Consider the following 13,241-nt stretch of genomic DNA (forward strand, 5'->3'; position numbering starts at 1 on the left):
TTTATGCTACATTGGAGAGAATTTAGAATAAATTTTCCAATTTTTGTTTTTCCATGGTTGCAGCCCAAACTATACCAACTTCCTTCACAACCTGGCAGACCACTCAGCAGGGTAAGCATGTCAACAATATTTGTAGTATTTCCCTTAAAGAAATAATTGGTTCATACTTCAATGTACTGGTAGTCAAAGTGCATAGCAGTGTTGTAAACTAGTGTACAACAGGCATTTCAGTCAGAGGCACACATTTTTCTATAACCAAAGATCATGTGGGTGTAAGCTACTAATTGGCATCAAGCACTTCAGCTTTGCAAGAGATTTTAGGGAACTTGGGCTGCCATTACGTGTAATTTAACTGTCTCTTTGCCAATTTACACACAAAACATAAAATTCCTATTATAGGAGGGCCCACCACCAGATAACTACAGTGAGACAAGTCAAGGAACAGTAGTTCATGATGGCAAGTATTCGATGATGGAATTCGCCATACTTCACTTCCGAGAGTCCTTGGACAAGTAAGTAGTATTTTTCATTGATATAGTTTGGCTGAAAATCCATCATTGTGAATATGTAGCTTGCATTTTACAGTTTGTGACATTAACTTCATGTTTTTTAGTTATTAATTTAATTTTTAATACTGATTTTTATATATAATGTATTTTAAACTAGAACTTTTAAAAGTTATGACCTTTACTTATGAATGAGGGGCACAGTTTATTTTACTTGCCGCTCTTGCCCAGCACTTTAAAACCACAGTCTGCCACTGGCTCTTCCTTTCACTTTATGTGTGTATGTTGATGCACAGTTTGATGCATGCTTACATTCTTGACCATGATTCTTTGGGCAATACAAAGTTGAATTCTGGAATCAAGTTGTAATTGATTAGTAGTTTAGGTTTATTCCTTGTTATTCCTCAAGGAGCATAAGGCCTCAATTTATTATTAAGTTGTAGCTTATTAACAACTGTAATTTATTATCTCCAGCATTTATGCTGATGATGATGCTTTTTCCTTACTTGTGAAGATGTTAGACAATGTCACTTGAACATCATTTAGCTCACATTTTCATGCAGCTGCAGTGACATATAGGATCAGAGGTATTGACCAACTTGAGGTCATGTGTAATCATTATAGTTTTTGAATGGTCTTAATTTCTGCAAGTAATTTTAATTTGTTTTTTTTAAATTTTTATTACTTTGTTTATTCAATAAAAAGAATTTACAAAGCAGGATGTTAGACATTCAAAAACACCTTTCATTCTTAAAACACATTCACTCAGTACATTGGGAGAGAGATTAGATGCAGGGTAGAAAAAGATCAGAAGGGGAGAAAGAGTGAAAGAAAAAACAAAGCAGAACAAAAAAAGAAAATAAGTGATGAGTACCAATACATGGTTGATTACGTGTCGACATGTGAATGGTCAATGTTACAATACGTAAGGGACTGTACTAGCAACACTTGAAGAAATTGAATTTTATATAAAATGTGCATGAAGGTTTGTTTTTTGTGCTAATTACAAACAGACTGTTCCATCACAACTTTCAGGCATAAGCAAGACCTACATTTTCTCTTACATTTGCCCACTGGGATCATTTTATTATAAATCAGTGGAGACCAATGAAAGTTTGTGCAAGGGAAACAATTATGCAGTACATAAACTTTAACAATCCCCTTTCTTTTGTGACAATTTAACTTCTGTAAATTCAGCATAATTTGTGAATAAGTTTGTATTATCCATCTCCTTTTTATTGGCAAGTGAAATTGTCCAGAGGAAAGACTGTCTTGAGTTTGACAGAACATTTCTTCAAACTAAAACTTCCATGGTGGCAATATTGATTAACAGAAAAACAAATAGTTGGAAATGTATATATGAATATTATATGAACCCAATCAGTTTGTCATTATTATTGAGCAAAGCAGGTTAGCACTATTTAGTGGATAGTTGTTTAGAAAGAAGAAGGATTCTAGATAGAAGCATAGTGAAAGTAATGGGTTCTTAAGATCTGGGAAAAATTAGATAGGTCTTTTTTGTGCGGTTTAACATAAGGGATGGCATCCCACCTGTAAACTGCAAGCATCACATGGTGCATGCTGAGTTGAACAGGGGAAGATACTGAAACTGAGGTTGACATCATTTGTGTTAAACTAATTATAATAATTAAATGATTACATTTTAGAAGACATTTTAATATTGGCACCAATGTTACAGGCAGGACTACTACAGGCAAACTGATCAGGTAAAACTAGCTGCCTATTATGGGGAGTGAAACAGATCTTCTAACAAATCTTGGGGATTTTGTTTAGATGCTCTGTATATGCTTTGATGGATCACTAACCAGTCTGTGCATTGTCAGATGGCTTTTCATGTCTTTCGAGCTTTCTCTCTTCTCTCTGCCAATTCCTAGTAAATCTTTTGCCTAAGGCTAAGGGAGCTATTGACACAATAACCAAATAATCATGGCATTATTATTCCAGAAATCTATGATCATGTTTTTGCAGAACAGCATTTTGTTTTTGGCAAGAGGCACACACATCCACAAAGGCATTTTTTCATTAATGCCACCAATATGCTAGATGCATCTGAGACTCAAAATTAAGCATTGGAAATTTTTTTTAATGCATCCATATTTTGACACTAAAATTGCACATGTCATTTGAAAATAGTTGAAGGAAAGTTTTTGTATTACTGTATTATCTATGTTCACCTATACTATGCACTTACGCAGTCGACATCCATACTTGTTCTGCTAACATGTGTGTTTGGTTTTTGTGACCGCTTTAACTTGTAACAAAGGCACAAATACTTAAACGGGAGCAGTGCTTGCTAGTTTGTTAGAATCTTAGCAGAATTGAAGGAGGAAGAGAGAGCAGCAGAGACATCAGTTCCAGAAGTCAGGTTGCAAGCAAGAACAAGCACCATATGGGTATTCTTTGATGTCTCCTGTTGCTTATTACATCTTGCTGTCTTGTTCAGGTATGAAATGTTGCGAACGGAAGATGGCTCAATAAGGGGAACTGTGAAAAAGATTGAGAACTACAAACTTCATGTTTTGCAAAAAGATGACTATTCAAAACGTGAAGGTGATGGCCATTTTTTTATCATTTAAAAGACAACTTAAAAGTTTTGTTTGTTTTGTTTTTTTTTCATCCCTTTTAACCTGTAACTTATTACATTACAGTGTAAATCTGAGTTGGCAGAGGAATTGAATAAAGGGGAAAAAGCCTTGTAAATAGTAAACTGAAATGATTGGATGATCAGTTTGATGAACAGGGCGATTTTCAAATAATTTGGAGTTACTTTGAAACTTGGAAAGTATGGGTGAGAGTTAATACTTAAAAAAGTTGTTTTAATGACAGCATTTATTTAAATACTCAAATGCTTTGCTAGATTATAATTGCTGAAAAAGAAAAAACATTATTCTGAAAACTTTGCTTTTTGCTTAAATAAAAAACTAACACTCTTTCCCTCAAATACTTTTTCTGTTGCACGCTGGTTTTAAGGATGTTTTTCACTTTAAACAGCTATTTTTTCCTTCATAGATTGTTTTGCAATTTATTTTAAAAGAATAGAAACTTAATGTTTAATTTATACATAATGCACTTATAATTTCATTAATGTAATTTCTACAAAGAAAATCATATCAGAAGAAGATGCTTAAAAGGTTCCAGTGGGATCAATGTACACATTCAAAGAGTTTGTTCCTGTTCCCTTTGATGGTTTACATTTTTACTTTTTGATCATTAAAATATGTGCATGTTCCTGCATCTCTTTCACTATTAACTTTGAACTACATATTGAGTAAATGACATTGCATTTGTGTCTGTCTTGATTATTTCACAGAACATCAAGAACAAATAGATCTAAACTTAAAATCTGCTCATTTTTATGTCTTTTAAAAATATGGGAAATATCATTGCTACTCTTCCTGCAAACAAACATTTTCTTGTATGAAGCAAGTTATTTTACTTCACTGTTATTGCATCTCACCTTTTTCTTCTAGACAGGGAAGGTGTAATTTCTTGTTGTCATAAATCTGTTTTTGTCATGCAGGAAATCAAGAGTGGTCATGGAAAGAGCAGGCAGACATGATCAAGTGGACTCGGGTGAATATGACTCAATTATTGCACTTGCATTATAAAGCCTCTCAGGATGAATGAACTTAAACAGTTTGGATTCAGAACATGCAAATTAATCATACAAATGTGCTAGTTGGGCATATAACCACTGGAGATTTGGACAAGATTTATGAAGGTGGGTTGGGGTGAGGACCAAGTATTATTAGGTAATGTTATGGTTATTAGGCATACAAATATGCACATCAAAGATGCAAAACCAATGCAGGTTTTCTTAACTGGGGCTGAAAATAATTGCTGTGTGCATGCATTGACATGTGCATATATATCTGTGAGCTCTCAGAAATAGATGCGTACATTCATCTTTGTTTTCATTTTTTGTCATTCAGTCACCAATCCAGGCATCCCTTTTGAAACTATCTTCATCAGAGCTCAACAAACTTGCCCTTGAATGCTTTATCTGTAAGTTGATCTTCTGCATTTAGGATCAACATCATTTTCTTTTCTTTTTATTTTAATTTCTTATTTTTGAAGTTTTAGCCCTTTAATTGCATTTATGCCAAGCACCTTTAGAGTATATTTAAGGCACTTTTTTGTGTTGCGTTTAAGAATAGTTAAAATTGCATAGTTTAATGGAGTCTTCAGTATCTCCAAGGCAGAATACTGAACAAGCAGAAGTGTAAAAATGTTTAAATTGCCGCATATTATATTGGACAGACAACCCTTAATAACCATAAACTCACATAATTTAATTCCCACTGAAATACTTTTTGGTGTTTATTAAGGCCTGTTAAGACCTGATAATAAATGAAATGTAAATCTGTAGCATCCAAGTATCGATAAAGGAAATATGCATGTCTTCAAGAGATGGTTATGTGTGCAAGTAATTATTGCAACCGTCATAAGAGGCATGTAACTTGCTTGTTGCAGCTATCATGAGATTTATGGGTGACTACCCCATGGGCAGCAATCAGACAGATTTTGACTGTGTCATGAAGATTTTGAGGGTAAGAAAAGGAAAGCTTGTGAAATCACTACTTTTGGAAGGGAACACCAGTTTAGAAATGGTGTAGGTATAATTTACAAATGCATTTCAGGGGCACAGCCAGTGCACAGACTGCTAAAATATTTATGAAATGAACTTTGACTGCCAGAGGTATTACCCATCAAGCTAGCTGATGTGCCATGCTGTGACAAACCCCAGGGCACCATTTATGGTCTTAAAGAGCATGCTATACTGCAACAGTCCTTAAGCATTATATTCATGAAAAACAGAAAGTTCCAGTTATCATGAAATTAGAGGTGCAACATTTTGAATGGGTTTGTTTTGTTTTACAGACTTGCCACAAGTATCCAGATTTGAGAGATGAGGTGTATTGTCAGCTATGCAAGCAGACAACAAATAACCGAAGCATGAAGGGGTAAGTGTAAAACAAAGGTGAACAAAATCTTTTTCATCTAGCTGTCAACTTATTTGTAAATTAAAAGAAAAATACAAGGCTAGAGCAAGTTCTATTTTGCCACATGTTCTGGAAAATTGTGCTTGCTTCAATATTTTGTTCAGCATAAGGCTTGGGGTATTGCCCAGTCTCTGTCCCTTTGACCTGTTTTCATTGTCTTTCTCTGCATGACATTTCAGAAAAAGTAAGATTCGTGGCTGGAGGCTGTTTGGACTAGTGGCAGCGTATTGTGACTGTTCAGAAATGTTAAGGCCATACCTCTTCAAGTATTTAGAGACCACTGCATCAGATGTCAACCGAACATATAACTGTAAGTGAACTGATCTTAAGACTGGGACATTTTTACCTTTGCCATCTGCGTGTGACATAAATTGTACCCAAAGTGAATGTTTGTTAGATTTTTGGCCAAAAGGATAAGTTTTTATGTTATTCTTTTGCTTTTTTTAATCATTGTCTTTTTGATCCTGTCGTCATCTTTTCTTGGACATCCTCCCATTATATTCATGAGAAACTTCATGTGCCAAAGCTCAAAGAAATATCTAGAGAAAGATGCACTGTTTTTTCGTTTTTTTATTTATTTCAGATGCTGCTGCACTTTGTCTTCAGAATTTGAGGAAGACATTCAAGTATGGAGGGCGCAAAAATGTTCCACTGAGAGAAGAAGTTCAGGCTCTAGCTGTAAGTTTAACACTGACAATAGCAAAGATTGGCAAGAGAGCGTTATGTAAAGACATAAGCCCATAAGTCTAACAACACGACGTGGATACAAATGTAAACAAATGCAAGCTTTTAATGAGATTGATAAATACATGAGCAAGGAGTCTAAATTAATTTGCTTAATGGACTTTGAGGAATATTTTTTACTTATTGTAGGGAGCTATAAAGGGTCCCTTAAACTGATTTCTTCTTATGACAGGATGGAAGAAACAGCAAGCGTCTCCCATTTTACTATTCAGGCACGGACACACAGGGTGGGCTTCTTCAAGTCAAACCTTGCACAGTAAGTATTTGGGAACAGATCAGAAAGATCAAAGCAAACATTATAATGGACAAATTTGTATATTGCCAGATGTATCATAAGGCTTTGAAGATGTTGATTGCAGGTACCCTGAAGATCAGCGAGCTTGAGTAAGGGAGAACACATGATAACAGTTTGCATATAAAGAAAATGTAATGCTGATATAACTTTTTACAGTTGAAAAGCTTGTGCACAGGTCAATAATTGTGTTTGCAGGTGGTCAGTGATGCTATCATGGATGTCTGTTCAGAGCTAAATATTATTGACCCTGTTGAGATGGAAGAATATACACTGTTTGTCAAGGACAGGTGAGTACAAAATATGCCTACTAAGAGAGAAGTGCCAGCAATATGCTGTAAAATTGCAGCAGCTCTGCCAAAAAGTGTGATTTGCCATGTGTGAGGTTTTTAGTAGGAGAGTCTCCTCACCAACCTTCCTTCAATTTGTTTACAGATTACCATCGAGTGCAATTTTGCACTAGCATGTTTCCCTTTCTTAGCAATAATATTAAGAAGGATGCTTGTATAGCATGGAATTCCAGCATGTAACTAATCTTCAGACAGCAGGGGTTAAACATTCTCTAGCATTCAATACATTTGAACTGATGTTATAAGTAGCTCCATGGCTCTGCTCCCATCCCTACCTTTCCAACTCATTCTACACACCAATTTGTTCTCTTTCAGCTTTTTCTTCTAATCCCTTCTGTTGATCTTTGGACCAGTTTGGTCCACATTCCTTTTCTGTGGTCCTCTGGAAGGTATTGCCACTCCATATTTGCTGGAAACCTGTTTTCTCTTCTAATTATTATTTCACTACTTCATGTACAGAGGAGGGCTTATTCACTAAGCTGAACAGAGAGGAGTACCTGCTGGACATTACAGCTGAGTTTATAAGGAAGAAGACTTCATATGACTTGATCTTCCAGCGAACTGTCTGGATTTTCCCACTTAGCCATATGGATAATGAGGTCTATGTAGACGTGATGTTTCATCAGGTGAGCTTTGTGATACTAAAGATAACTGACCTATTTTGAAAAAAAAAACCATAAACATGATGAATTTAGTTATGCTGGAGCATGCATTTATATTTTAAAACATTTATCATTTATTTTATATGTATTTAAATTTATTTTTCAATAGTATGTGTATTAAAGTATTGAAACAATTATCATCTATCTTATTTGTATTTTTTTCTTCAGTGCAAATTTGACTACATAGATGGCTTAAACATTGTGTGGCCTCGGGGAGAACTTGAACCAGCAACAGTGGTATGTCATCTTGCTTGAGAGGAATCCAATATTGATCTGTTTAAAATGTTCTTATTTAAGATTCAAAAGTGGGAGGAATGGGAAAATATTGTGGATTAAATAGTTTTTGACAAAAGGAGCACAATTTATCATGAATTTGTCATGTTAATACTTAGCCGCAGTACATTATTTTAAATCTTTTTTTTTACCCAAGCTTTTCTTATCTTTGTCTAGGATGACATGGGTACAATTGGTGCACTGTTGCACAGAGCCAATGATTTCGTGGGACTTCCTACCCTGTAAGTCTATAATACTCAGTGCATATTAAGCTGATACTCTCTGTGCCTGATTTTCGTTGAGCTTGAATGTTGTTGCTGGGACCAACTGTTGGCTATCTTTGATCTCATATGGCATTTATTGACATGTTTGCATGTTATATTACATGCGTTCCTGTGCCATTCTTTGTAGTGGGCCATGTATGTGTCCATAGGGCCAAGAGATAGGTTTTATATAGGTTAACTTTATTATTAATATGAAATGCTCAAATTTCTTTATTAGTTTGAAGAATTATACAAAGGTCTGTATCTAAGTCTTTTAACTTGCACAGGAAGCAGCTTGAAGTTTTGGTGCCCAAAACAGTTCAGAACGGTCCACTTATGCGACCCCAACAATGGTTAAACCGCATCCAGGACAAGCTCCGAGATATTACTGGGCACTCATCTCTGCAGGCCAAAGCTCTCTTCCTGGGTTGGTTTAGGCATTTAGATTTTAAGAAATAATTTGTATAAACTATGCCTCTGTTAGTTTATCAAATCCAAGCTTTTCCTGTGACATTTATCCTGATTAGTTTGGATAGTTCTATCATGTTTACTTGGCTTAGAATGAAGCTTGAAAAATATGATCTGCATATTTGGTCTTTGTCATGTATTTTGTCTACTTATTTTGAAAATGCTGATTCTTGTCTTCCCTATATAAACTGTCTTACGTTCTTTTTTCTATGCACTTCTTACAACCATTTAACAAGCATTTTCAACAATTTTCAGAAATTTTATCCAGGTGGCCTTTGTTTGGTGCCACTTTCTTCCTGATAAAAGTAAGTAGTTGTATGTACTTATGACACTATGTGTTTTCCTAGCTCATTATTGAGATTCATTTTCTCACCATTATTTAAACTTGTGAAGACTTATTTTGTTTGTCTTCAGTATAAAGCTGAAGTTTGCATAATGCAACAACTAATTTTACATACTTAAACTTTCAACCTTTTCTTCAGACTGTATTGTTTTTGAAGAAGTAGTGATATTTTCCTGTCAATGAGCGGATGAAAAATCTGTAAATATCATTTTTCCTTTATGTTCCTGCATCATTTTGCAACACATTTTATGCCCACAGAGCATTCCTAATACAACGGGAGAGTGTAAGCTTGTGGTTAACAAGAGAGGCATTGCTTTTCTGCACAAAGACACCCATGTAAGTGCTGTTAAAATGTATATTACAATTCTAATGCATCTGCTATGGTACATAAGAAAATGTATATAGACTGTAAAACAAGGGAAGACTCACATGTTTAACTGTTTTATCAGGAAACTTTCCTGGCCCATCCCTTCAGTGAAATCTTGTCAACACGGCGCTACCGAAGTGACAGTGGACACAACTACCTGGATATGAAAATTGGTGACTTGATGGTGCAAAAAGTTCTGAGGATTGAGACTGACCAGGTGAGTGGACTTGGTCATTTTGGATTGGCATGTAAGGGAAAGGGGCATAGAATCTGCTGCTAAAGCTATCTTGTTGGGTCATCACAAACTTGTTTATTCAATAAAAGATCATTCCTAAATTTATGTACAGGCAAATGTCCGTAAGATGAACTTTAATAAATTGTTTCTGAAGGCTTTTCTTTAAATGTCTTAAATATTTTCTTTCTTTAACTATTGAAGATAAGACATAAGTATCTCCGCTCCTTAAAGAAACTAAAACTAAATTCACGCTCATCTTGGTCTGTATAAATCACAATAATGTGGTTATGTTTGCATCTTTGCAGGGCTCGGACATATCTAGCTTGATTGCTCAGTACATGCAAGTACTCAATCGAGGAAATAAAAGATACAGTCAGCGATTGTGAGACTAGATTTTGATTGTGACTGGATTTCATATGTAAAGTTGAACTGTGTTGCAATTATCCAGCAAACTTTATCAGCAAGAATGGAACTACTTTTAGCTAATGGGAGTGGGGATTTTTGTGCATAGCTGCAGGCTTCTGACCTACCCACTCAAATTTTACAATTTTGTAACTCTGGAGGTTTCTGCAGATTGTGTACAAAGTACACACATACAATGAGAAATGTCGATGCATGCACATGCATGCAGAGTCTGTGATAAGGAGACATCTGTGTGATTTTTCCCCAAGTTCTTAAGGATGGTGAAGATGGAAACACTGGACTCTAAATGTCACCTGATATTCTACCTGTGTCATAAAACTTAACAATTTATCATGTTAGAGAGATATATGATACATATGAAAGCAAATTACAGACATATTGTAATGACAATTTGAAGGCCATGGCTTTGCAAAATGGGGCCTTAACAGCTGTTCTTTCTATGCAAAGTGGATTGAGCTTTGTATGTTTACTAATGGTCACTGTAGAAAGAAACATTTGTAGCAGTGTTACTTAGTCCTTTAATGTAAAAGGTACTGCTATTGCATCTTACTAAAATAACTTGCTGCAGTCTAATAGCAGGAGGCAATAGATATCTTCGAAGTAATTTGCAAAAGCCTAAAATTTGTATGCCTACTGTTTGGGTCAAGGAATATGGAAAAGGAAAAGTGCTTAAGGATATTCATGTCCTGAAATGAAGAAATAATCTATATCTAATCACTGTGTAAATAACAATAGTATCACAACTTTTAACATTATTGAAAAATTAACTAAAATTGTTTGTAATATGTCGAAATGTTTACACACTCCAGCAACATTTTGCTTTAAGAGTCTTACTGTTGGAGCATGTCCTCGTAGATTAATGGAATGTTAAAACATTGGTATTTGACAAAGGACATTCAAATCTGAAACATTAATTTTTTTCCTATATTGGGATTTTTTGTTTCCTGGTAGGCCATTCATGCTCAAGCAATACTTGACCTACTGAATGTGTTAGGCTTAACAAACAACCAGATGTCATCTACAATCTTTGAAGTACAGTTGGCATTTTGTGGTTTTAGAAGCATCGATAACTGGAGTTGTGTTAAAAAAAGTGGACAAAATAATAGATTGGTGCTCCAGTTCAATTAATTTGGCACCTATTATATAAGTAAATTAAAGTGCATTTTGCTTTGAATTTCATTTGCATAGTTTTGTCTACAGATGGACAGACATCATCCATGACATATTGTATCATTAGTGAATCATTGCTTGTTCACAACTGCTTGGATCTGTATAAAACTTTGTTGCCTTTGTCTTCTGTACATTCCAAGCTTTTGCACTTTTGATCTTAGTAAAAGATCTTTTTTTTTTTTGAGGATTTCAAAATGACATCATTCCAGTAGTGTTTATTTTGCTCTTTACTAAGCCCATTTCCTTACTATTGCAGCATTCCTAATCCTCTGCTGTCATTACATGGAAGGGTACAAAATTTTTCTTATAACATTCCATGTGCAAACTTTTTCATAACAATATAAAATTGCATTTTTTTATATATATATAGTATTGGCAGTATAACATTCAGTGGTATGTTCTGTTATTTCAAATTACAAACCCCATACAGCAGAAAGAAAATAAACATGTATTAGAGTTTTGTTGATACTTATTTCACAGTTTTAACCAACAGTTAAAAAAAAGGTTTCTATAATGTTCTGTTGATCTTGTACTTTATATGAAGTACACTTCATGTACAATATATATATACACTAATTATGCATTTGAGCTGTTGCTTGTGTTTGGGAACGTGTTGTCTCCCAAATTAAATTCATAAATCAACATTCAAATTAGCTTGGCAAAATGCAATTTTTATTCTTGATTAGAAATGCAGTCTCTACTTTTCAAGACTGCTGTCTGCACTGTGGCTTTATGAAGACATATCTGTTATTTTGTTGAGCTTTTTGTTTTTGCCATTATTCCAGTTTTACACATCAGGTACCAAAATCTGGTTACATTTGTGACCCACCTGTGCAGAAAATCAGTGCAATGATAGCACAAAACTCAAGTGTTTCAACTTATTGGATTCCTGTGCCTGGTAGAAAGGGGATTCATCAGATGTAGTGTAAGTGTTACCTCCAAGCTCCTCTTCTTTGCACAAATTAAAACTGTAGAACTCATTTCTTGCAATGAAGAGGACAGGACATACCAGAGGATGGAAACCATGAAAAATAATTCATGCACTTGTTCCTTTTTCATCCAACACAGGCATCTGTGCCTACAAACAAGTGTTGGTGGGGCACGAGGTGCACAACATTATCTTGCAATTAAGCCATTTTCAGATCCTTGCAAAGTACAGAAAAGCCCGACGTATTCATGTTTGATGTTCTATGCAATATGATTATAACTGCTTTTAAAAGCATTTATTTTTGGTGATTGAATTTTTTGAAATTTTGAATTGAATGTTTTGGCCTCATAATCAAAAGCTTTGAATAATGCCTGTCTTGTGCAGTCGACAGTAAAATTCCATATCTACGTTTAACTCCATGAAGCTCCCATCACTTGCAAAAGCATATTGTAAAAGTCTAACCAGAAACCCATGCTAAAGGATAATTTGAAGACAATTAAATTTAAATTTACTTGTGCAAGGGGTCTCCACAAAGGTCATAGAAAATGTACTCCAAGCTTTATGTGCAGTATAATATTTGATGCTTTACAGGTTTTTGAAGCACTCTTGGTTGGTAGGGAGCCCCTAATCCTTCAACTGCTGCTTGTAATAGACACAATGCGCTAACCTTGAGGGTGGATGTCTCCCATTGAAATTCAAGTTATTTGTCCTTTGCAGTGTACATGCTACTGGCAGGAGTATTTTTAACTTTGTGGTATTTTCTTCAGATCATGCCAGTACAAGTTGTATGAAAGTAAAAAATATATAATTTATTATTAAGCTGTCAGATCAGTTTCAAAGCACTCATAATTTAAAATGTTATGTTTTCTAGGAACATTTTGAAGACCCTTTGGTGTATCTGATTAACATACATGGATATAATATATATATTGGTGCATCTTTGTATGCGTATCAGTCTTTTCGTATTCTTAGGGTTGTGTTAATCAGAGGCTGGGGACTTCAAAGTAGTGATAGTCTCTTATCATCTCATGTGCAATTATGTATGTTAATATTGACACTGCAGGTGCCACAGAATATTTCATTTATCATTATTCATACTCACCTGGATATGTTGCTATATTTTTGTACCAAGACCAATAAATTTTTTTAAAAATATTTGTTGGTATCAAAATTTGTTTTTCAAGTCAAGCACA

General features: G+C 34.8%; 1 protein-coding gene across 1 annotated transcript in view; it reads left to right on the forward strand.

Moving 5' to 3' along the window:
• LOC112561210 (unconventional myosin-XV-like) overlaps positions 1 to 13,203 on the forward strand; it is a 55,334-nt gene extending 42,131 nt beyond the window's left edge. Inside the window, 20 exon segments of the mRNA XM_025233555.1 lie at positions 64 to 111; positions 400 to 512; positions 2,971 to 3,077; positions 4,048 to 4,100; positions 4,460 to 4,532; positions 5,001 to 5,077; positions 5,409 to 5,491; positions 5,710 to 5,840; positions 6,114 to 6,208; positions 6,447 to 6,530; positions 6,765 to 6,856; positions 7,002 to 7,012; positions 7,376 to 7,542; positions 7,747 to 7,815; positions 8,029 to 8,093; positions 8,402 to 8,541; positions 8,838 to 8,887; positions 9,184 to 9,261; positions 9,375 to 9,509; positions 9,833 to 13,203. Of these exon segments, the coding sequence (XP_025089340.1) occupies positions 64 to 111; positions 400 to 512; positions 2,971 to 3,077; positions 4,048 to 4,100; positions 4,460 to 4,532; positions 5,001 to 5,077; positions 5,409 to 5,491; positions 5,710 to 5,840; positions 6,114 to 6,208; positions 6,447 to 6,530; positions 6,765 to 6,856; positions 7,002 to 7,012; positions 7,376 to 7,542; positions 7,747 to 7,815; positions 8,029 to 8,093; positions 8,402 to 8,541; positions 8,838 to 8,887; positions 9,184 to 9,261; positions 9,375 to 9,509; positions 9,833 to 9,913 (1,752 nt within the window). The 3' untranslated portion in view covers positions 9,914 to 13,203.
• Positions 13,204 to 13,241: the final 38 nt, after the last annotated feature.

This window comes from Pomacea canaliculata, linkage group LG1 (assembly GCF_003073045.1).
Source record: "Pomacea canaliculata isolate SZHN2017 linkage group LG1, ASM307304v1, whole genome shotgun sequence".
Classification (NCBI taxonomy): domain Eukaryota; kingdom Metazoa; phylum Mollusca; class Gastropoda; order Architaenioglossa; family Ampullariidae; genus Pomacea; species Pomacea canaliculata.